Source organism: Prionailurus bengalensis, chromosome B3 (assembly GCF_016509475.1).
Source record: "Prionailurus bengalensis isolate Pbe53 chromosome B3, Fcat_Pben_1.1_paternal_pri, whole genome shotgun sequence".
In the NCBI taxonomy this organism is placed as follows: domain Eukaryota; kingdom Metazoa; phylum Chordata; class Mammalia; order Carnivora; family Felidae; genus Prionailurus; species Prionailurus bengalensis.
The window spans coordinates 133,083,710-133,109,307 of NC_057355.1; the positions used below are offsets into that span (position 1 = coordinate 133,083,710).

Genomic DNA, 25,598 nt, shown 5'->3' on the forward strand with positions numbered 1-25,598 from the left:
TGCTGTCCCAGAACCGCCCCCTCCTCAAACTTCAGTAGCCCCTTTCCTTTATGCGTCCCTTGAAGGAACACTTAAAAGTCCCGAATTTCACTTTGGTGCAGAACTTTGATGATTCGTTTATACTTTCATATGGATGGGCTCTTAAGTTCTCTGCGTGTGCGTTATTAATTTCTAAAACAATTATGTATAAAGATCTGTAACTTCTCACCTCTTGTTGAAATAGTTGCCTTGTTGTTGTTGTTGTTGTTGTTGTTGTTTGGATCAAACGTTGTGATCCTCCCACTTCATGTGAAGATTGTTGCCCAGGAGTGAAGGAGGCTTTGATTCTCGGACATGAGTGCAATTTGAGGCAGGTAATGCAAAGTTAGAGAAATGAGAATCTAGGAGGGGAAGAGATACATTTACTATTAGGAGGGAGGGATGGGAAAAGAGTTTCCCTGAAAGAAGGAATGATGGCATTGATTAAAAGACCTTAAATAAACTACAGTGCTAGTTTAGTTTTGTTCTCTTAAACGAAGTGAGAGATTAAATCAAGAGAGTGAGGATGGCCATGTACTGTGTGTGAGAGGAACAACACCAGTGGCAGGTAGTTCCTGGAGAAAAAGGGAGAAGAGGAGCAGAGCTGTGGCAGTTTGTCAGTGCTTCTAGTAAAAGCTGGTTTCCCAGCTTTTCCTTTAGTAGTGTTGCCTTGGAGATATTAGGGAAAAAAAAAAAAAAAAAGGAGAATTGAGGGGAGTTACATAAGTGGAGGCCTATGTGTGAATACTGTTAATAGGCTCTGCCTTGTTGCATGTGAGCAAGTGGATGACAGATAACCTGTTGAGGTGAACATACAGACTTTCAGATAGGTAGAACATCTCTCCTGTAACAATCCATGTTAGTGACAATGCTAAGCTCGATTCTTTTGGGTTAGTTCGTGTTCATTAATAGGACTGTGTTTCCACAGGGAAGCATTTTTCCAAGCGTGTTTCTTGGCACAGTTAGTCCCACAGGTGGTACTCAAAACAAAACAAACAAACAAACAAACAAACAAAAAACAAGGTTCCAGATTCCACAATCAACTATGTCTGGGAACTGTTACAGTACATTGACCCCTTTTCATTTTGTACAACAAAAGTCTGTTAAAACCCTACGATGTACCGGGCACTGCTCTAGGCACAATGGTTTGCAACAGCTTTACATGCTGTTTCTGTTTTTCCATTAATTTAGGGTAGTTTCCATTCTGTGTTCCACAGAGCTGTTGCCCAAGAGCTGCTTAGTGAATTCATCTGGGAACAGTATATTTCCTAGTTGAAGATTCAAGATTCATACAAAAGCCTCTGGGTTCTGAAGAAAAGAAATGTAATTTTGGCAATACAATAGTTCTGAAACTTATTTGACCTCTGCTACTCTTTTGGCAGTGGGCAAGGGTCGGGTATCTTCATTGTTACCATACTAGGGAGATGTAGTCTCATAGTGAAATGTTATAAGCAAAGGAGCAGTGTTTTTATTAATGGTTAAGATCCTATACTCTTAATAACATATAATCATAGCACATTCAGTACAGTACTGTGCCTGTGAATTCAGATTTAGTTTGTGCTAGGCACTGTGAGCAGGATTTTATGTGTGTTCAGCCAAATGGCCTTTGTTGAGTGCTTACTGCTTACTAAATTGTGTAAATTATGGGTGTTTCTATGCTTAGAATAACCTTGCAAAATAGGTAACAAAAATAGTAGCTAACATTTACTGAGTATTTACTCTATGTCAGGCTTGGTTCGGAGGGTTTTAGAAGTCATCTCATTTAATCCTCATCCCTCTTAGGAAATTGGTACTGTTTCACCCGTTTTACAGATTAAGTGCACTGGGGCACAGGGTTAAGTAATTTGTCCAAAGTTACAAAGCTGATAAATCCATTTGCTTTGTCCATACTGTGCTCCCTCTTTGGCCCTGATGTAGCCTAATATTTCAAAGCTGTGTGTTTCTCAACTTTTCCCAGTACATTTTCCCATCTACTGTGCCTTTTTCAAGATTTTAGCTAAATGGTAAAGAATTTTAACATACTTGTGGATTAAAGGCTTTAGAAAGTCCTGAAGGAAGGTGACCTATCTAATTTTGATAAAGACAGTATTCTGAAACTTACTTGATCCCTGGTGCCTTCGGGGTGGGGGGCGGATGGGGGAGACAGAGAGATAGATTTCTCCCTTATTATTTTGGAGAGATGCCATTTTGGAAAGTGCATGGTCAAAGCAGAAGTGTTTTCATTAATGGTGAAGATGGGGCCATAGAGGGACCTTGCTCCTTTTTATCTAGGAAGAGTAAGATAAACAGATTTAGGGCTTTGCAGTCTCCTGAATTAGCAGCTAAATAAGGTAAGGGCTTGTGTCTTTTTACTTGGTTTCTTGTGCAGCTGTCATTAGGCCTTATTGGCCCTCTTGAAAGATTAAAGACTTATTACAAGGCATGTTTGGTAGAACCGTGATTTTGATAATGATAATGAAGAAAAAAGACACAGGTTTATATTGGGAAATTCTGCTGTTGTCATTGGTTAACCATTTGACATGGTTAAGATCATTAGGGCAGTCGATTTTGTTAGGTCCTGGCCTATTCTATTGTCCTATTTGCTGTGGATTTGAAATAATCGTCCGTAATGTGATACATAATTAATGTCTACTGCCATAAACATTAAAAAATGTTATGCTTTATTACTATTTTCTTGTTATGAGCAGGGGTTGTTAATGGGTTTGATGTAAATATCAGAGTAGGCTTAGGAGAATGAGTACCAGATCTAGAAGAAATTTATGATACTCCTTTCCTTTCTAATCCTTTTTATTTGTTTTGCTGAGGTAGTTTATTTAAGTAGGAACTATATATATATTGGCAGAACAATGAGCAGTATTTCATTGGGAATAGAAGTTTAACTTGATATTACCTTATCAAACTGGGCTTTAAAAATTTTTAAGTTTTATTTATTTATCTTGAGAGAGAGCATGAGCAGGGAGGAGGCAGAGAGAGGAAGAGAGAGAATCCCAAGCAGGCTCCACGAACTCATGAACCGTGAGATCATGACCCAAGCCAAAATCAAGAGTCCGAAGCTTTTAACCAACTGAGCCCCCCAGGCACCCCACCAAACCGGGCTTTTGATAGCTGGATAGGGCTGCTGAAAAGTTTGTAGGGTTCACTTATGTGTTAGTTATTTTTTGACCCAGCCTTTAAACACTGTTTTTTCACTGTGTGCTTTTCCTTTTTAATTAGGTAATTTTTAATTTTTAAAATTTGAATATAGTTCACACCATGTTACCTTAGTTTCAGGTGTACAACATAGTGATTCAACTTCTCTGTACTATGCTGTGGTCACCCCAAGTGTAGCTGCCATCCGTCACCATACCATGCTATTACAATATCACTGATCATAAACCCTATGCTGTACCTTTTATTCCCATGACTTATTCATTTCATAACTGGAAGCCTGTATCTCTGGCTCCCCTTCGCCCATTTTGCCCATCCCTCTCCAACCCTCCCCTCTGGCAACCATCAGTTTATTCTCTATATTTGGGTTCCTTTCTGCTTTTTGTTTTGTCTTTTAGATTCCACATATAACTGAAATCATATGGTATTTGTCTTTTCCTGTCTGACTTATTTCACTTAGCATAACACCCTCTAAGATCCATCCATGTTGTTGCAAATGGCAAGATCTAATTTTTATGGCTGCATAATATTCCATTGTACATATATCCCATATCTTCCTTTTCCATTCATCTATCTATATGGTTGCTTCCATATCATGGGTATTGTAAATAATGCTGCAGTAAATACAGCAGTGCATCTGTCTTTTCAAATTAGTATTTTCATTTTCTCTGGGTAAAGACCTGGTAGTGGAATTACTGGATCATATGGTATTTCTATTTTTAATTTTTTGAGGAACCTCTATAATGTTTTCCACAGTGGCTGCACCATCTTACATTCCTACCAACACTACATGAGAGTTGACCTTTGTGTCCCTCCACTCCCATCCTTAATTCTCAGCCCCATAGGTTCCTAAACATATATTTACCTTTTCAAGTAAATGTAATTGCATTATGGACATTCTTAATTCATTTTTTGATTTGAGGGCCAGTTTTTTTTTTTTTTTAATCAATTAAGGAAATTCTTCCTGGATTCCTCTAGGAGAGTCTTCCTTCCTTCCTTTCCTTCCTTCCTTCCTTCTTTCCTTTCTTTCTTTTTTCCTTTTTCCCACTGAGATTTCTTTATGCAGTTTATCAGAAATATATACATTGAATTCTTTCAGAATTAAAAGCTTTTAATTGATTTTAACAAATTGGGAAGAGATATGAGAAAAATGTATTTCTTCATATTTATTTATTCTTTATCTGTTAGATGTTAAAAATGAACAATGAAATATTCTTCCCTTTATTTTTTTAAATTAAAAAAAAAATTTTTTTTAAACGTTTTATTTATTTTTGAGACAGAGAGAGACAGAGCATGAACGGGGGAGGGGCAGAGAGAGGGGGAGACACAGAATCGGAAGCAGGCCCCAGGCTCTGAGCCATCAGCCCAGAGCCTGACGCGGGGCTCGAACTCACGGACTGCGAGATCGTGACCTGAGCTGAAGTCGGACGCTCAACCGACTGAGCCACCCAGGTGCCCCTATTTTTTTTAATTTTTTTAAAAAAATATTTATTCTTGAGAGAGAGAGAGAGACAGAGACAGAGAGACAGAGCATGAGCAGGAGAGAGTCAGAGAGAGGGAGACACAGAATCTGAAGCAGGCTCCAGGCTCTGAGCTGTCAGCGCAGAGCCCGACACGGGGCTCGAACCCACAAACCGTGAGACCATGACCTGAGCCGAAGTTGGATGCTTAACCAATTAAGCCACCCAGGTGCCCCTTCCCTTTATTTTTTAAAGTTGATTTATTTTGAGAGAGAGAGAGAGCGAGAGCAGGGGAGGGGCTAAGAGGGAGGGAGAGAGAGAATCCCAAGCAGGCTCTGCACTGTCAGCACAGAGCCCAACTTGGGGCTTGATCCCATGAACCGTAAGATCATGACCTGAGCCAAAATCAAGCCCAAACCACTGGGCCACCCAGGCGCCCCCAGGAAGGCATTTCTGATAGTAATTTTGTTATTGGGATTTCTTGTGATGCTGTCTTTGTTTCAGTGGAGGAAGGTAATTGACAGAGAGACTACCAATCTATGAAAAGCTAACAGAAATGTGATCAGAGCAGAAGCAGATGGTCCTCAGCTCTGCAGTCAGATGGTTTATCTTCACATCCTCCTTTAACCTTTATGAATTTTTTGAGGCTTCAACATTTTAGAGTACTTTTCCCCCACAACTTCCGATTACCATTCCTGTGCCACCAAACTGATTTTAGTACAAATGAATGACTCTGAAGCAGTTCCTGGACACATGGAAGAGCAAGGAAATTAAAATATTTTTTTCTGAGGGCCAAATGGATTCATTTTTTGCTTTTTTTTTTTTTCCTGCCCCTAAAACAAAAATAGCTTAAAAAAATTTTTTTTTAACGTTTATTTATTTTTGAGAGAGAGACACTGAATGTGAGTGGGGGAGGGGCAGAGAGAGAGGGAGACACAGAATCCGAAGCAGGCTCCAGGCTCTGAGCTGTCAGCACAGAGCCTGACGCGGGGCTTGACTCACTAACAGCTAGATCATGGCCGGAGCCTAAGTCAGAAGCTTGACCAACTGAGCCACCCAGATGCCCCAAATAGCTTTTGTTTTAGATGTTGTTTTTCACTTTTGGTTTTGCTTATTTTTGTGCCAGGTGAGGAGAGCCTCTCTAAAGTGATTTGTTATTTGTTAATCTTTCTTTAAGTTGGTCCACAGAGCTTCCCAAAAAACCTCTTTTGGTTCTGATATGTCAACCTTTTGAGATAAGTACACCTCTGAGACTATGTCTTCTACATTTATTTCTCCTGTAAGAGATACAATTTTGGTATAGTATCATCAAAAATAATTAGGTTGTGCTTTGTACTTTCCATTAGGACGTCTGGATTTTATTTAATTTTGATTGTTGCCAAAGTCAGAGTAGTCAGGTTGGCCAGAGAGGTGTGATATACAATGAAATAGCATGTTTCTTTAGAGTCATACATTTTTATTTGGACACAAAGAGACTTAAGGATAGGTTGTTGACTGTAATAATATGGTATTTGGTAATGTGGAAAGGTTCTTGAAGAAGATGGATTGTAAACTGTTTTTCCCAGATTCAGAATAGTGAGACTTAAAAGGGCAGGGTGTCTAACCATGAAGGACATTTAAGATTCTGATCTCTTGAGAATATAGAGAAAGAAAGATAACTGGTTAATTTATTGTAGCTTCCCTGTTTGATAAAATACAGCACGAACAAGAAGTTCATCGAGAGACATTGTCTTTTTTCAAAATGTTCTTTAAATCACGATTGAAAAAGTGCTTATAAGTTGTAAGATATAAAAGGGAGAAAGGCAAAATGGTCTTCCACACAGCAATGTGACCTAGAGGGAATGCTTGCTTTTACAGCTCATGTCCATCATCCCGATTAGTTGCTTAATCTGATTACTGTTCCTTGTGTTCCATATGTCAGATACATGGCTTTAAAACCAGCCCCAATTTTTTTTTAGCTCCATTATAATTAAACAGTTCATAAAACGTGCAGGTTTTTCAGGCAGTGAGGTTTTTAAGACAATATGCTTTTATTAATGGAGTAGATTTCTGATAGATTTTCAAGTTATGAAAATCAGTGATTCTGGGAGTGGGAGCGGGGGCTATATATCAGAACAGGAAGAATTCACATTCTCCTCCCCAGTCTCTACTTATAATGAGATATGTTACAGAGAGGAAGGGGTTATTATTGTAAATGATTTGAAGATGGAGAAAAGGCTGAAAGCCACTGGCTTAAGGGAAAGACATGGAACCAGGGATCCCTAGTGAGCTCTGTGTTATTAGTTGATTGAGATAATGATCTGGTGCTCTAAGCAAAACAAACAAACAAACAAATCTTTCTGTGTGATTATCTAATTTAGTTCCTCTTTGGGGCCATGGAGACTAAGCCAGACTTAATCTTTTGATGCTATATGGAGTTCATTTTATGAATTTGTATTCCTGCTGAATTACACAGATGACATTCCTACTTGGCTGCTTGGTTGGTCCTTGGATTCTCCCTAAACCTTCTGATATCCATCAATTTCTGTGTTCTCTTTCATTGTTTTCCTTTGTGTGACTGCTAACTTCTGAATAATGTCTCAGAAGTTTCAGGGCCAAGCTGGGTCAGACTCACGAGCCAGAGTAAGTAATGGTGGCAATTAAGAAGTCGCATTCAGAATTATCTAGAGATTTGATACCCTGAAGTAATAGCAACGACCTAAGAGTAAGCCTTACCCTGGGGAGGAAGGAAGGAAGTAAACTGATGTGAATTGAAGTTGATGCTAATGAGCATTTGTTGGTTCCAGGCTGTGTCACTCCACTCTGTCCCCTTACTTGCTTTGAAGGAGAGTCAAAAGGTAGTTTTAATTTGATGAGACACAAGTGGGAGTTAGTTCTGGGTTTGGGAAAGGGAAGTAATAGAGAGTGTGGGGCTTTTCTGGTCATTATAGAAATGGTTTTATAAAGAAATTGTGCAACTGATATTTCTTATTGAAAGTGCTACCACCTTACACTTCACTAATTATGATAGCATATGGAGAAGGCCTCAAAACTATGAAATATTCTTAAAAATACAAGGTTTATTTATTTTATTTATTTATTTTTTAAAGTTTATTTTTGAGAGAGAGAGACAGAGCACTAGTGGGGGAGGGGCAGAGAAAGAGAAGGAGAGAGAGACATACACACACAGAATCCAAAGCAGGCTCCAGGCTCCTAGCTGTCAGCACAGAACCCGACGCAGGGCTCAAACTCATGAGCCATGAGATCATGACCTGAGCCGAAGTCAGACACTTAACTGACTGAGCCACCCAGGCGCCCCCCCCCCCCCCCGCAAGGTTTATTTTTAAAACTATGCTATGAAGTAGACACTATTTGCTCCAATTCGAGAGGAGCACTAGGTTATAGAGGTCGTGTGACTCATTCAAGGTCACGTAGCTAAGTGGCTCCCTGAGGATCAAGCCCAGCCCTTCTGACTCCAGGGTATTTTGTACCCAACTACTTTGTACTCAACTCTGTCGATACCCATGGAAATGATTTGCTAGACCAAATGAACCTAACTTGCCGTTCCCTATTTGGTTGGATTAATTTAAATAACAGACTATAGTTGAGAAACCCCCCCCAAAAAAAAAAAAAGTTTTGCCCTATCTCTAAATTAAAACATCCCAACTCTTCCTTCTTAATCCTGCTACTCCTGATGGATCTCCAGGCCAGTCATACGCAGTCTTGGTCTGGCACACCCTACAGCAGTCTGTTTTCATGCCTTGCTATGATCTCACATACTCAGCAAAGTGCGGGCTCTCGATGCAGAGTGTCTGGGTTCAAATACTGCCTGTACACTTTGACTTCAGAGTTTTCTCCTCTGTAAAATGGGGATGATAATACACCTACCTCAAAGGGTTGTTGTGAGGGTTAAGCTCATTAATGTACGGTAAGTGATCAAAAATGTTAGCTGCTATTGTCTCTGTATAGCTAGAGATATTTACATGTAGGATTCTGGCATTGATCTTTTTCTGAAAAGATTGTTGGTAATCTGGAAAGTGTCTGTGAGGAAAGTGTTCAGTGAAATTGATAAAATGATGCTGAACAGGGGCGTCTGGGTGGCTCAGTCGATTAAGCATCCGACTCTCGATTTCAGCTCAGGTCATGATCTCTCTGCCAGTTCAAGCCCTGCGTCAGGGTCTGTGCTGACAGTGCAGAGCCTGCTTGGGATTCTCTGTCTCCCTCTCTTTCTACTCCTCCCCTGCTCAAGCTCTCTCTAAATAAACATTAAAAAAAAATGATGATGAATATAGATCACTGGCACTCAGTAATTTCTGGAATAATATCTTTCTTTTTCTCTGACACCCTTCTTATCTCCCTTCTTGTTTTTCTCCTCTCCATCTAAGTCGTCTATAACTGGTCTATAAGTTGAATATAGCATTTCATACATTGTATTGGCATTTATTTAATTATGTGCATTCCCCACAGAATGTTTTCAGCACCTAGCAGAGTGCAGGAATGTCCGGGGAAGCTTGTGGAACTAACGTGATCGTGATCTCGGCCTCACTTCCTGTTTGGGCCTTGTCTCCATCTTCCATCTGCACAACCTCACCTATCTTTATACTTGCCCATCTTCTCTGACCTTCTCACCTCACCTGCGTGGCGTGGCAAATCACAGATGTGTTCCTGTGGGGCAGAAGAACCAGATAGAGCACGAAGGCCTTCCTCAGTGATCAGAACACTGAGGCTGAGCTGCCGTTTGACTTTGGGAAGCATCTTCCTGCCCTTGGCAGAATGACAGGCCTCTAGCTTTTCCTTCCTATTAGAGGCTTCCAGCCCTTGTGTGTCTTGTTTTCCTTTTCAAGTATTGTCTGCAGTCACCATGGGTAAACTTCTTTTTTCCCTGTGTGGAACTTATCTCCTATCTCTCCTACACTTGATGCTTCAATCCTGCCTTATTATCTTGAACTCATGTTTTAATCTCCTAGATGCACTGGCAAGGAAGAGCCTGGCTTCTTTGTGTGACCTTGAGCAAATTACATGACATCTCTGAATTTGTTTCCTTATCTGTCAAATGGATAACACCTGCCTCCCTCCGGTGGTTGTTATGAGACTCAAGTGAGATAATGGGTCATACAGACATGTATATAAATAAACAGAAGAAGGAATAGAAAGGGTTACTCCTCTGTCATCTCATTGCCTGTGTCGGTGTGTTTCTTTAATTATGGACTGTGGGTTCTAGGCAATCTGTGCTTTTACAGATCTTCCTGATGCACGCTGGAATTGAAAACCTCCAACTGCCATGTATTCTTAGTTGCTGTTTTGTGTTCGGTTCAGATGCTTGCCGAATATTCTCTAAATCCCACCCTCCAGGGCCTTTGCTTTTGTAGCCTAGCTTCATCTTTGCTTCTCGTGTTCCTACCGTGTATCGTGCTATAGAAATTGCTTATCCTTGCATGGTGACCAGATGGCTTCAACATTGCTTGCACACATAATATATTCTTTAAAAAATATTTTGAGTATTCTCCTTGGGTTTTAGAGCTGTAGAAAGCAAGGCTAGGAAGGATTTTTTCCCCCCTTTCCCTTTTTTCTTAGTAGCTTCCCTAATAAAACATGCTGCCAGTTAAGTGTTCAGCACAGATTGCTAACTGTAGATATAGAAGTATAGATTATTTCGTAAATAAATTTGTTACAAGTCTGACTTTTCCCCAGTGGATTTCTATTTAATTTGGACAGGAAAAAACCCTGAGTTTGTTAGCACCCGACACTAATATATATGACATAGTCTATTCATACACATTTCTCGGAGCACGTTACAGTTGGAATTACTTTTTTATATCTTCAGCTGCTAATCCCATTTATGTGGAGTAGAAAGATTTATAGTATGTTGTGGATTTTCTTCCTCCTCCCCAAGTGATTAAAGTCTGAATGCTTTAACCACCATGAATATAAGGAAGTGTTTCCTTGGTATAGCTGTAAAATTGTTTTTAATTTCTGAGATTTTGTGTCTTCATTAAACAAGTAGTTAAGATAACTTCTCTGTGCTTTAAATGAGGTTCGAGTAATTAGAATTTTCTGATCATAGCAAATTCAGCACTCTTCAGTGTGTATTAGTTACACAGTAATACCAATATTAGTATTATTATATGCAGAACTCTTGAGTACTTGTGGAGAAAGATTAAAGTTGATATTTGGATTTTTATTCAATGAGTTTGAGTCCGTCTACAAATACTTAATTCATCACTAAGACTTTTTATTTTAGAAACTGTATTTCCTAAAAATGTTTACTACCTTCTTAATGCTTTCCAGGAACCGGATCCTGAATTGCCAGTGACTCAGGTAAAGGGTTAGCTGCAACTGTTAGTTTAGAGAATACAATAATTCCTATTGCTTACTCGTTCCTATAGATTAGAAAACCTGCTGCATATCTATTAATGCTTTTATGAAATCAGCCTTCTCTACCATTCTGTAGAGTATTCTATTTCCAATATTTTTTTTGTAGAGTATTTTTTTTTTATGTAGAGTATTCTATTTCCAATATTTTTGTGTCTATGGGTGAGTAGTCTTGTAGTCTTAAGACTTGAAATGACCAATGTTGACCAGAAAGATGAGAAAAATAAAGAAGGAAGCAAGGGAAACCAGGAGCTTAGGAATGGGGCCAAGAAGTCAGCAGAGCCCCAAATGTCTGAAAAGATTGTGATGGACAGGATGGTATATCTTGAGTAAAGAGTAGGCTCACCCTGCCTGGGAAGGGCTCGATTTTAGAGCGAGGTGCCTGCCACCGTGAAGAAGACAGGAGGAGACACTGGCCAGATAGCCTTGTCTACCAAACTATCTTGGTTAGAGATGGGAGGTGGCCAGAGAGACCTGCTAACTGGAGAAGACGCAGTGAATGAGTCTGGAGAGAGCCCAAGGAGAGGAAGTGTGGTTAGGGGGACACGTGGGCCAGTGAAGCTTTTAACACAAGGGAGTTTCCAGTAAGTCTGGGAATAAGAACGGATGAGAGTGCTATAAATCACCCTAAATACTGCCAGGTGTTGGCCCTGCCACATGAGAGAGAATGCTAACAGTGGTTTTCAGTAAATAAACAATTTGAACCTCATATGTGGTTCCTATGAGTAATCATTCGACCTTTTCCAAGAGAGCAGAATACAAAGTACTGTGATGGAGGCCTGTGTAGTATTATCAAGCAGGCACCATAAATAGGTTAAAATGAAGCACTCTGTTCTTGAAAAGGATTTTAAAGGAATTTGTCTGCAGTGTTCGTAATTTTGATTTCCAAATTGATAGATGGTACTAAACTATTTTTTGCGTAATATATGCACAACTCGTTTGAGAAGGACCTAAATTATAAATAGAGTAAGTAATGTGCTTTTTCTTTTCAGTGATTTTGGAAGGTTTTGTTAAAATTAACGTTTATTTATTTTTGAGAGAGAGAGAGAGAGAGTGTGAGTGAAGGCAGGGGAGGTGCAGAGAGAGGGAGACACAGAAGCTGAAACAGGCTCCAGGCTCCAAGCTGTCAGCACAGAGCCCGTTGCGGGACTCGAACTCACAAACTGTGAGATCATGACCTGAGCTGAAGTCGAATGCTTAACCAACTAAGCCACCCAGGTGCCCTGGTTTTGTTAAAATTAAATTAAAATGTCAATAATTTACATTGTTGTTATGGTTTTAAAACTGTAAATGGCATTTGAAAGTTTCAAACCGTGCAGGGACTTCATGAAGGACCTGTATTTAGTATTACTTTCTTGTTCTGTTACTGTAGACTTAATTATCTATCACTATCTGGATAGTGATCTAAAAGAATAAAAAGGGAACAAGGCTGATGGGATTCTTTTGAACTCATTATTCATACATTTTGCCTTCCTCTTTTGCACGACTTCAAAATAAATGAGGCTTTACAATAACAATTCAATATTTTGTGCTAAGTTTTCATTTTCGTAGAGTAGGCAGTGTCAGATGTTATACCGATTCTTATGATGGCTCGCTCAGGTTAGACAGACTGTTCCTTGGTAGCTTTATTCTACTAATAATCTAGCAAAATTGTTTCTTTTACGTCTTAAACTCTTGGCCTCCAATTCTGTATTAAAAGGAATGAGACAATTTCAACATGTTTTGCTCAGTCAGTAGACTTTTTCACTTTTCGTATGTTTATTTTCATAACTAAAATTGAATCAACCTCACCAAAGGTAGTACAAGTAAGGCATTATTTTCCTTTCCTTTCCATCATTGCCTCAAGAATAATGTCCTGTAGACTACCTCAGTAGGTGAATGAGATGGGATTATGTTTTACAGATAAAGAACGATATAATTGACTCACATGCTTTTCCCTTTAAAAAAGTTCCTGCACTTCTGTGATTTTTGTTGATTTCACAGTACTTTCCAATATGTAGGCATTCAAATATATTTACATAAACTGCATGACCCTGTCATGTAGTAACAACTTAAACATATTTAATAAAACCAATTTGTATTTTTTATTTAGATTCAAGGACCAGTTTGGGATCATCCCATTGTGCTTTGTTATGTATTTTAATGTAATCACTGATTAGTTTTGAACTTTTTGAAAAACTTAAACAGGATTTTAGGGCTGTAAAACATACTTGGCTTGTTTCCAAAATAAAATTAAAAAAAAATTTTTTTTAAAGCCAAAGCCCCATCTGCTGTTTTCATTAAAATCTCAAGAATTGTTCACATTGCCAAGAGCAGTTCTTTGAATACAATCTGATGTTTAAGCAAGCAGCGATATGTGATTTTCAAGGTCATTTGTGTTAGGACAAGAGGAAAGTCAGGAAGATTAGTATTCTCAAAAAATGATGAAATTTGGGGCGCCTGGGTGGCGCAGTCGGTTAAGCGTCCGACTTCAGCCAGGTCACCATCTCGCGGTCCCGCAGTTCGAGCCCCGGGTCAGGCTCTGGGCTGATGGCTCAGAGCCTGGAGCCTGTTTCTGATTCTGTGTCTCCCTCTCTCTCTGCCCCTCCCCCGTTCATGCTCTGTCTCTCTCTGTCCCAAAAATAAATAAACGTTGAAAAAAAAATTTAAAAAAAAATGATGAAATTTAAAATTAAATAATAGTTTAAGTAGATTTTATTATAGATCTTTAAATATAAAAGATTCCCACCACGATTTCTACTTCTGAAGAATTAAATTTTAGAAACTGAAATATAGATCCATTTACCTTTTTGAAAAAGTGAAATCTTATAGAATAACCTTTTAAAAAAGATGTTCCTATTTGGCTTCTGAAGCATTTATTCATTTGGTGGTGAGGGAAAAGTAGATTTACTTTCTTTTCTTTTACTTAGCCTAATATTAAAAAAATTTGCACCTCCGTAATATCTGAGAGGTTAGTAGGAGGCTGGATGTCAGGAAGAATGATGGAGTTAACTATGAGATAACGGTATGTACATGCTAATTATTAAAAAGATATGTGCAGGGATAGTTAATACCCAGCCATATAGGTGATACGATAATAATAAAAAGTTGACTTTTAGAAGGTCGATTTAACTAGGATTCCAAGTTGGAGTTTTAAAGTTTCATTAGCTCATCATCAGGATAAAAGTCCCTACACCTCACTGGAGCATACAGGGTCCCTCAACTGCCCTTTGCCTTTTTTCTCTAGCTTCTTCTCTGACTGCTGCCTCAGCTGAACCTGATTCTTCAACCGTACTCAACTGTTTTGGAGTTACAAAGCATGCCTTGAGCCCTCAAGCTAGCCTGCCCTTGTCCCGTTCTCTTTGCCTAATACATGCTTTCCCGTCTTTGCCACTAGCAAACTCTTTTCTCCTACCCTTCCTCTACTCCCAGGCAGCTGGGTGCCTCTCTCTGTACTCCCGTAGCATGCTCCAGACTTTTATCGCTGCGCTTTCCCTACAACACCGAAATTTGTGTAAGCTAGTTGAGCCGTGGCTTACTTCTCTCTGTCCCCAGGACCTGGCATGCCATAGGTGCTCCCTAGTAATATGGGAGTGAACCAGTGGCGCCCATATCCTGCTTTACTGTTTCAAAGAAAATGCTGCAATCCTTCCTGTCCACCAGCATGCTGAGCAAGGAATGCCCTTTAGAGAAATGAAAGCTGTCAGATCCTTGCAGGGCAGTATGAGCTGTGGAGACTCAAGATAAATCAGGATTACTTATTTCCATCTTTGAAGTTAAATTAAACCATGAGTTGAAGCCAGAGATGACTTCCCTGACCCCTGAGCAGAGTTATAAAGATCTGCTGACCTTCCTGATCTTTGATGAATGAAACCTCCAATTGTTTCCACGCTTTAGTGGCTCTTACAGTTAGATGCAGTTATGACTGGAACTTATCTATCTATTTATTTATTTATTTAATTTAACAAATGAATTCTTTGATTCCATATTCTGCTTATTCAATTGTGTTAAATCCACACAGTTGAAACATTTTAAGTTATCTGAATCCAGTAAATCTCACCCAGGAAAGTAGAAGCTAAAAAACCCAATCATCTAACCAAATATAATTTCATTTTAGGAACCTACGGCTATGAAGGCAGCCTTTTTTTATTCCCATTAAAGTGAAAGCATGAAGAATTTTCCTTTTCCTTAAGAACTTTTGTCTAATGCATGCATTCCAGTTATTTTAGCCCACAAAAGGATCTCTACTTTTTAATTCCTATAACTATTGTCTATACCACACACCTGCCACCTATCATGCCCTGCTTTGCCTTGTCAATTAATTCAGTAGGTGATGTGTTCAGGGAAATTAGGATCCAAGTTTTAATCTTCTCATGCTTCCTCTTCAGAACCTAGCCCAATGCTATGTAACTAGGAAGTGCTCCGTAGGTATGGACCGACTGATTGAATGCATCTTGGGTTCTTTACGCGAGGACTTTTTGGAACTCTGTAGCTTTCGTCTGTTCCTCTCTGTCTGTTCCTCCTTCAGCCGGCTTCACAGCCGGTTCCCTAGTATGGTGAGCCCTACCCTGCCTCCCACCAAACTTCCCTCGCTGCTGCTTCCTCTGCACTATAGAGTATCAGGTCTGTGCTGCTGCTCAAGGACACCGAGCTTTCTTGTTCTCTGCTTCTGTTCTGTAGTGAAGCAGAAAGGTAAACATTTCTGATAAAGCTGTTTTAAATGTTGAGCAAGGTATTTAATGGTGCACACCTTGACATCTAATTTCTCAAGGTAGAGTGAAGTTGATATTTTCCAGATTCCTTAATTACCTTTTCCATTCCCCGCCCCCCCCCCCCCCCCCCCTTTCTAGCAGGTTTTCTACTGGCTAGATCACAAAGCAGCCAAGACTGTGTTGATTAGCTTCTTGGGAATTGGGAGAAATTGCTCTTAGTTCAATTCAACATTTTTGGAATACCTATTATGTGCAAAAACCATAGGTGTTATGGAAAATTCAGAACTGAACAAGGTAAAAAGGCTTGTGTTTTGGGGAAGGGAGCTAACCTATGCTTGATTATTACAGTGTTTCTCGAATATGTGAGTACATTTGATGGAAGCGTAAAGAGAATGCTCTGTGAGAAAGACAAGAGGAAAGTAGGTTTAGAACTAAACCATCAGGGAGGTCTTCACGAGGGACTTTGGTCCTGAAGGAGGAAGGCAAAAAGAGCACTGTGGTCAGAGCTTTCTTGATTGATTTTTGAATTATTATTCCAGTAAAATTTTCTCTGAAGTTCTTCTTTTACTTACAAAAAGGTATGTTAGAAGACTACTAGGTAATTGATCTAATGGGCATTTCTTGATTATTAATGACCTTGCCTTGTATTAGTTTCTTGAAATAGCTCTTTAAATTAGCATAATGTATTAAACGGTAAACATGCCTAATAAAATTTAGACGATAATAAATCTTCTATAGGCTAGGCAGTACTTCTAATACTACTTAATGTGTGCTTTATTTTATCCATGTTTATAGGCAGCTTGGATTTTGAAGGCACGGGCACTCACTGAAATGGTATATGTAGATGAAATTGACGTAGATCAGGAAGGAATTGCAGAAATGATGCTGGATGAAAATGCTATTGCTCAAGTTCCACGTAAGTATTGGTTTTTCACTTAAGTAAATGAGATGCCATTAGGAGGAAGAATACTACATGTGTATAAAATAAACACAAGACATTATATACATGAGAAAAACACTGCTTCAGGTTAATGGTCTCTATCCTGTCATATAGTACAAAGACTTTCCTTCCACAATTCAATTACACTGTCTTAAACTTAAGATGTGGGATTGCTGTATAAAACAATTTTTCAATACAAGCTATATTATGCATTTAAACAGATTTTATATTTAAAATGGATTCTAGCTGAACTGCTTATCTAATATAACAGAAAATTGTTTATCCGAGAGTCGAAACACAGGAAGCATCCAAACAACTCAAGTCTTTCTAAAAGGATTTAAAAAAAAAAAGGATCTTTGGACAACATCACTTCACTGTAATAATTGAAGGTGATTTGCTCTAATGCATGATATGAGGTGGTGGGGTAATACACTGGCCTGTGAATGCCCACTGGGATTGCCGCAGAGGCCCAGCCCCCCGCTTGCAGATGTGTTGGAGCAAATGGTATTTAGTGAGTACCGTAATGTATGGTGGTCTTGCTGGTATTTATTAGTTATAACTGTTGTCAGTCACTTTTATGTTTTGAAAAATAATAAATTAAAAATATTTTTTAATGTTCATTTTTGAGAGAGAGAGAGACAAAATGCAAGTAGGGGAGGGGCTGAGAGAGAGGGAGACAGAGTCTGAAGCAGGTTCCAAGCTCTAAGCTGTTAGCACACAGCCCGATTCGGGGCCCAAACCCACAAACTGCGAGATCGTGACCTGAGCTGAAGTCGGACACTTCACTGATTGAGCCACCCAGGTGCCCCAAGATAATAACTGTTTTAAAGCTTCAAATGGAAATTGAGGAAAAAAAATACATATGGTTCATGCTAAAATTCCTTTTTCCCCCCATCATTTTGTTCTTTTGGAGTTAAAATGTCTAAATTCTATATATTGTGGGTACATGATCTTTTGTTGGGAGAAGTTTGTATCAGAAATACACTATGAGCATAGAACCGTCTTTGGGTACTCTGGAGTCTGCCAGCTTTGAGTTTGAAACCCACCTCTATTAATAGGTTGACCTGTTTACTAAACCCTCTAAGCTTTTGCTAAATGGGTGAATATAGCCTACCTTACAGACTTAGTGTGAAGATTAAATGTAAAAACATAAAATACCATGATTTTTAATAAATATCAGTCTCAGACACCTTTCCCTAATATATTTCCTATTATTAACGTCTTTTTCACCAGGCCGGCACATTTCTGAAAATTACAACAGCTGACAGTTTTTACAGATTAATAACTAATCTATAAATTGAATTTGCCATCTCATGTCATAGGCCCGGGAACATCCTTGAAACTGCCTGGAACTAATCAGACAGGAGGGCCTAGTCCAGCCATCAGGTATGTACTTCTGTTTCATACCTTCTGCCATTAAATACTGACCAGATTGTATGAGAATCTTCCCTTATTGATCTTCTTGGTATTTTCACAATGTATACTCTTCACAGGCCAATCACTCAAGCTGGAAGGCCCATTACAGGTTTCCTTAGACCCAGCACACAGAGCGGAAGGCCTGGCACTATGGAACAGGCCATCAGAACACCCAGAACTGCCTACACAGCTCGCCCAGTCACCAGCACAACTGGAAGATTTGTCAGGCTGGGAACGGTAAATTCTGTCAGCTTTACCCTGTCTTTGTATTACCAGAGTAGCTTGGTGTTACGTTACATCTTTTTTTTGCTGTTGTTATAGTGGAAAGTCACATGGCAGATTTTTTGAAGGTGGTTCTTTTTACTTATGCTCATTACACTCAATTTATATTTCCAGAGGGAGTTTCAGATTTCTTGTTCTGTCATTTTTCCCCATAGGCTTCCATGCTTACAAGTCCTGATGGACCTTTTATAAATTTATCTAGACTGAATTTAACAAAATATGCCCAGAAACCTAAATTGGCAAAGGTATGTACTTAAAATGATTTTATGTTATGAAGTAGTAATGTTAGATATGTTATCCTGATAACATTGTAGGAAATAAAAAAAATTTCTTTTGTGAAGGAAAGGCCATATCTTGCTTGAAATGGAAATGTTTAATTACTGTGTAAAATTTCTCTTAGTCTTTTGAGTTAAGAAAAGTCAATCAGAAATAAAGTATACAATACCATTGCATAGGAAATTGTAGTCACTTATAACAAAAAATAGTAATTGATAACAAACAAAGCAGACAAGCAGCATCATCTTCATGGAATGAAATTTAGAAGGTCATCTGTGTGTGTGTGTGTGTGTGTGTGTGTGTGTGTGTGTGTGTTTTCCTTTTCCCTCTTGGACTATTCTCAGAAAAATAATTTTCTATCCTTGTAGAATTTTATGACTGTCAAAAAGAAGATGAAAAAAATATGTTCGTTTAATTACTAATTAGGCAAGCATCTCCATAAGCCATTGTCTGGCTTGAGTGATCCTCATTGAGAATTACCTTATTAATTCTAACTACTCAAAGATTAGATGCTCCTTTATGTTAAGGAGAAAGGGAGAGTGAAAGTAAGTGTGTGTATGTGTGAGAGTGAGAAAAAGAGAGACTGAGAGGGAAAGGTGGGGCCCGTGACCTTTCTAGTGTAAAAATAAACTTGAAGTTCAGCTTGGAATAATTCAGAGACATGAGCACTTAGCTGTTGCTGAAACTGGTCTAACCCTAGCTCAAGTTTTTAGCTGTAACGTCTGTGAATTCTGTGCATCAGTGCTGAGCTCATTCTGAATCTGAATTCTAATGGCATTTAACATATTTACTAAATGTCAAACACGAGGTTATATAAGAATGGACATGAGCCATACAGACTTGAAATTAAAAGCTGAAAAAGAAATGTCAGTTGATAGGGAATTAGCCTATAATAATGCCTGTGATGTTTTAATTTCTCAGTTGACAGAAATCCTGTCAACTTCACTTAGCAAAATTGTAAAGCTATGTGTATTTCCCTTACCTTCACGAGAGTGAAATATTAACAGCAACTCATATGGAGTATCCAGTTCCCCTGCCCTTTTCGGCCATTTATTTGAGGTGGCTGGATGGCTGGTTGGTACCATTGCTGTTTTCTATTCAGGGAGTGTAGCCCATGGAGGCATCTCCCTCAAACTATGATGCTTCCAGGACAGACCTGGTCTGTTACTAGATTTAAACTGAATCAGATTTTGTGCTTTTTTATAGAAGTAATGCCAGGTTTTTTTTTTCTGTCTTTGGTTTCCAATTTGCCTTTACTCATCAAGACTCATTTCTAGCATTGATTGCTTGAGTCTCTACTCCTTTCATAGCAACGGGAGCACAAGCTGTACTCTTAACTTTTCTTCTTTATCACCGAGCGAATGGAGGGTCAGGTATAGTTTTTAGAAGAAGGGCCTTGTCCTGATTTCTTTTTTCTTCCTTTGGTTGCCTCTTAAGTCTTCTTTGTTAATAACCTTGATACGCTAACCTCTTTGCAAGGGTACATTGATGGTTTTATGGACAAACATGATACCACTAAGAGGTAATTCGGTCAATGCTTATTTATCCAGATGAGCTGGGGGAAGTATTAAAATAATGGTTCTCAGACCTAGCTGCACATTAGAGTCATGTACACATCCCACTTTACACCTAAGATCTACTTTGTTTCAGAAGGAATTTCCGGATTTTTCCCATGTCTAAAGTGTCATTATCATTATCATAATGACTGTATAACATGTGCAGAGTGTATAAAAAAATGGGCTGAATCTGTTTTAGGATAATCTCAGAGTTGGTCTTTTCATCTCTCTTTGTAGTAAAATAGTGTATATAATACGAAAAACCTTGTTCAGTTATTTCAGTTTTCCAGTTTGTAAAAACAAGAATCAAGTATAAATCACTGTATTTTAAAATGCTGATTATAGCAAATGATGGATAGACCCTTTACTTATGAAGGCACGTTTAGTGTACCTGTTATTTTGGTTCAACCCAGCTGCTGTCAAAATGGTCTGAGTATATCCGTATCAGATATACCAATAGAGTGCTTTTGGTAAAATAAAATCTAATGTATTTTTGGCCTTTTTTTTTTCTTCATAGGCTTTGTTTGAATATATCTTTCATCATGAAAATGATGTTAAGACTGTAAGTTTTGAATTCATGCTCTTTTCTTTTATTGTAATTTTTCTGACTTTGGGGATTTCAATTCTGAAATGTTCTATTTCTTTTTTTTTTTTCAATGTTTATTTATTTTTGGGACAGAGAGAGACAGAGCATGAACGGGGGAGGGGCAGAGAGAGAGGGAGACACAGAATCGGAAACAGGCTCCAGACTCTGAGCTGTCAGCCCAGAGCCTGACGCGGGGCTTGAACTCACGGACCGCGAGATCGTGACCTGGCTGAAGTCGGACGCTTAACCGACTGCGCCACCCAGGCACTCCTGAAATGTTCTATTTCTGACCTTATAAACAGATGGAATTATTAAAAATTGGAGCATTACTAATACTTTCAAATCCACTGTTATTTTCAATAGGAAAAGTTGTATAAATATAGAAGAGGTAAGAACTGTGCCTGGTCCATAGACTACATAGATTTCCACTAAAAAGCAAGATATAGATAGTTGAGAATATTGTATAATGTGCTTTTGCTACAGTTTATTTTTTATACTAATAGCGTTATTGATCCATTTTTTTCTGTAGTCCATATAGTGAATTATAGGTTTATTAATATGTGTATTTCTGTTTTTTTGTAGCACGCCCCTTATCCCTCCTTTAACATTTTATGATAGAAAAATTCAAACACACAAGTGCAGAGAATAATATAATGAGCCAGTATCACCCATCACCCAGCTTCGATAATACTTAAACATCTTTGTAGTCTCTTAACAGACTTTTAAGGTTATATGCATAGGACTTCTTCATTTATAAAAAGTTTTTTTTTTTAACGTTTATTTATTTTAAGAGAGACAGAGCATGAGCAGGGAAGGGGCTGAGAGAGAGGAATACAGAGAATCCGAAGCAGGCTCCATGATCCAAGCTGTCAGCACAGAGCCCAATGTGGGGCTCATGAACCATGAGATCATGACCTAAGCTGAAGTCAGACACTTAACTGAATGAGGCACCCAGGCGCCCCCTCACTTTTTACATGCTAATATGCAAATGACCAGTAACTTCACAAATTGTGTCAAATTGAACGTAGTTAATTCTGCAGTGTCTAATGATAGTACTTTCCCTCATTTTCTTATTAGTTTAGGGAAAAAGCTTTATATGCATATGTTAAATATTCAGGGAAATAAAAACGTTTTCCTCAGTTGTGTTTTCTGTGTGTCAACCACAATGCCATATACTAGGAAAACTAATTAAAATATATTTTTTCCTGACTCTATCAGGCATGCAGTCCAGCTGAGAAAATAAAATTGGCATAATGAGGCAATTAAAGAGGTACTTGCCAAGCTGTGAAACTGTCACCAGGTAGCAAAGGGAAAAAAAAAATTCAAAAGGGTGATATTAGTAAAGATCCACAAAGTAAGTCAAATTTTTGGGAAGGAGGGGAAATAAACGTAAAGAAAGGGTTAAAAACACGAGCAAGATATGGGGTGAGAAATAAATAGGCCATATACTAAGAAGTGGGAGCATCAGAAAGACATTTTTAAAGAAAGCAGTGGCAGAACTTGATGATAGATTTGATGTGGAGGACAGAGGAAAGAAACATGTCAAATCTGCCTCCTAAAGATGCTACAAGAAGAATGATTGTTTTACTAACAGAAATGGGATAATTAGGGAAGGAAGTCAGTTTCTAAGGAAGCTGGGTAATTCACTTGAAGGCATTTGTAGTTTGAAACTATGACAGGCTATTCAAGTGCAGATACTTGCATGTGCTGGAAGATGTGGTACTAAATGTAGGTGAGAGCCTAGGCCCAATACACAGAATGTAGAAGTTGTCTGTGATGAGTGCTAGTGGACGTGGCCACGTAGGGAAGAGAGGAAGCTAAGGTTGGAGCAGAAATCATGCACATTTCTGTAAATAAGTCAGTACACGCCTTTTTCACTTCATGTAAAGCTGGTCAGAGTCACAGTATGACATGTAAAATCAGAGTTATACCGTCATTATAAAGAAACATCCAAACACCGTTCCTATTCATAAATGAGTCGATCTCTACATAACATAAAGCTGTATCTTGACTTTTGGAGGATTTATTTATTGAAGAGACCTTTGTTCTTTCACCCCCAAATTTCTGAGCCACCGTGGTGTGCCAGGCCCTGATCTAGCCCTGAGATTACAGAGTGAAGCAAGCAGACAAAAATCTCTGCTCTTTTGGAGGTTATATTCTGGTTGTGCAAGGAATAGAGATAATTAGCACATTTAGAAACGCGTAACATGTCATGGGATAGTAAGTACTACAGAAGTGAAAGAGCAGGGAAGCGAATACAGTGACGTGGGGGAAGATGCCATTTTGGGTGGGGTGGGAGGTGGTCAGTGAAATCCACTCTGAAAAGACACTGAATTGGAGACCTGATGGCGGGGGGCAGACCGTGCAGTTCTGTGTAGGAAGAATATGTAAGTCAGAGAGAATAATTGCAAAAACCCTGAGTGGGAGCATGCGTGGGTTGTTCGAGGAGTAGGAAGGAGGCAAGGGTGGCTGTAGTGAGGTCTGTGAGGGGAGGAGTTGTAGACCATGGGTTCAGAAAGACAGATCGTATGCTGTTTGGAGATCACAGGGATGACGGCTTTGTCAATACATTCATCTCAAGGATGTCATTCTACATCTTGGCATTGATATAATGGCGTTGAGGAATAGGAGCCACAGTGAAATAAAATCGGATTTATTCTCTGCACTAACTGAACTTCTCTTCTAAAGATCCTAAGGATCTTACAGACTCTAAAGATTCTAACAGACTTTAACCTTTACATATGATGTATTATAGAATGCTTTCACAGTTCTTCATATTCATTGATTAAAAGCATTTGATCTTAGAGCAGCGACTTTCAAATTTTTTATTTAAACAGCACAAACCTTTTTCTTCAAACAAAATCTTATCCAGACCCTGCTGTAGAAAACAGACAAAAAGCAGGGCTGCAGGAGTTCAAGCAGAAGTAACAGACCAAGAATACACCCACTGGGCCACCTCCTTACTCTTCCACTCTCTGAGCTCCTGCCCCTCAAATCCTAGAGCTCTTAAGTAGTTCCTAAATCCAGCTGTTTCTGAATCACTTGGTGAATTTTATTTATTTTATTTATTAAAAAAGCTTTTTTTAACATTTGTTTATTTTTGAGAGAGAGAGACAGAGTGTGAGGAGGGAAGGGGCAGAAGAGAAACGGAGACACAGAATCAGAAGCAAGCTCCAGGCTCTGAGCAGTCAGCACAGAGTCTGATGCGGGACTTAAACTCATGGACCACAAGGTCGTCACCTGAGCTGAAGTCAGACGCTTAACCAGCTGACCCACCCAGGCACTGCTTACCTGGTGAATTTTAATGTCATGGATTTCTGGATCCCTGCTAGACTTCCTGAATCAGAATCCCCACGAGTATGTCTGGTCAATCTGTTGTTTGTAAAAGCTCCACAGGCAATGCTAGTTTTCAGCCAGGATTGGGGACTACTGCTGAAGAATATAGCTTGAAAGGTGATGATTAATAGAAGGCTGGGGGGGCACCTGGGTGGCTCAGTCTGTTAAGCATCTGACATTGGCTCAGGTCATGATCTCGTGGTCTGTGAGTCCGAGCCCCGTGTCGGGCTCTGTGCTGACAGCTCAGAGCCTGGAGCCTGCTTTGGATTCTGTGTCTCCTCCTCTCTGTCTGTCCCCTGCTCATGCTGTGTGTGTGTCTCTCTCTCAAAAATAAATAAACATTTAAAAAATTAAAAATCGAAGGCTGGAATGCTAGGCCTCCTAGTGTAGGAAAATAGAGCTGGGAGCATGAACAGGACTTGAGGACCAGAGCTTGATATAACAAACAAATAGGAGGGTGTGTGTCTCCTAGCTCAATGAAGGAAGTCCATAAATTAAGAGAAAAAGCACAGCAAAAATGACTCTCAAATAGATCTCAGTAGCAAGGAAGTGATACAAACTACTGTTGAGAGCTGGAGTCCCCACTTACAAATTTTATATTTTTATTCTTTTTAAAAAATTTTTAAAAAAATATTTGTTTTTGAGAAAGAGAAAGAGCACAAACCAGGGATGGGCAGAGAGAGAGGAATACTCAGAATCCGAAGCAGGCTCCAGGCTCTGGGCTGTCAGCCCAGAGCCTGATGTGGGGCTTGAACCCACGAGCTGGGAGATTATGATCTGAGCAGAAGTTGAACGCTTAACCGACTGAGCCACCCAGGTGCCCCTGTATTTTTATTCTTAAGAACAGCAAAAGACTCAATACTCTAGAAACAAGCAACACTGAACTCAATTTTTTACTTTTTTGGAAACAGATCCTTATGCTTCATTAAACAACACTGTTGAGAAAATTTGTGTAAAGACTTTCTTTTAGACATTTGATTCGTGAAGAATGAAAAATAATTTAAACTAGCAAACAATAGAGACTAATGGATTAATATATATCTGATTCATATATATCTCAGTATATATTCATATACTGACATATATATCTTTGCACAGTGAACAGAAACAAAACCAAACAAATGTAAAAGGACAATAGAAAGATGAAATATGTACATAAGCATGATTTAAAAATGTTAGTGTTTGCTAAATAGGAAAAAGCTTATCTAAATTTGTTAGGAAATTTTTTGTGGAAATGGAAATGATCCAGTGACAGAAAATTGACATTAGAGAAAATGCCAGTAAACAAGCACACTAGAGATGCACTTTCTAACACAAAAAAGTAAGTTAAAGAATTTGGACTTTCAATTTCACATTTCTGAAATTTGAAAAAAAAAATGCTGGGAAAGAGTGGAGTAAATTGTTACCCTGATATAGATGATATTTTAAATGGTACAATAATTTGGAAAAGAGTGTGGTAATATAAAACAGAATAAGATAACATATTCCTATTGGGTATGTAATTTTAACTTTTTTTTTTTTGTAATTTTAACTTCTTAA

General features: G+C 38.8%; 1 protein-coding gene across 6 annotated transcripts in view; it reads left to right on the forward strand.

Annotated features, from left to right (window-relative positions):
- TTC8 (tetratricopeptide repeat domain 8) overlaps positions 1-25,598 on the forward strand; it is a 58,525-nt gene that overhangs the window by 383 nt on the left and 32,544 nt on the right. For 2 of the 6 annotated variants that reach the window (XM_043556813.1, XM_043556808.1), the window contains exons 2-7: positions 10,893-10,922; positions 16,463-16,583; positions 17,930-17,993; positions 18,101-18,260; positions 18,461-18,550; positions 20,655-20,699. In XM_043556813.1, the coding sequence (XP_043412748.1) occupies positions 10,893-10,922; positions 16,463-16,583; positions 17,930-17,993; positions 18,101-18,260; positions 18,461-18,550; positions 20,655-20,699 (510 nt within the window). Of the gene's footprint in view, positions 1-294; positions 354-10,892; positions 10,923-16,462; positions 16,584-17,929; positions 17,994-18,100; positions 18,261-18,460; positions 18,551-20,654; positions 20,700-25,598 lie in introns of all 6 variants that reach the window. The other 4 variants (XM_043556812.1, XM_043556809.1, XM_043556810.1 and 1 more) reach the window with 4 other exon arrangements.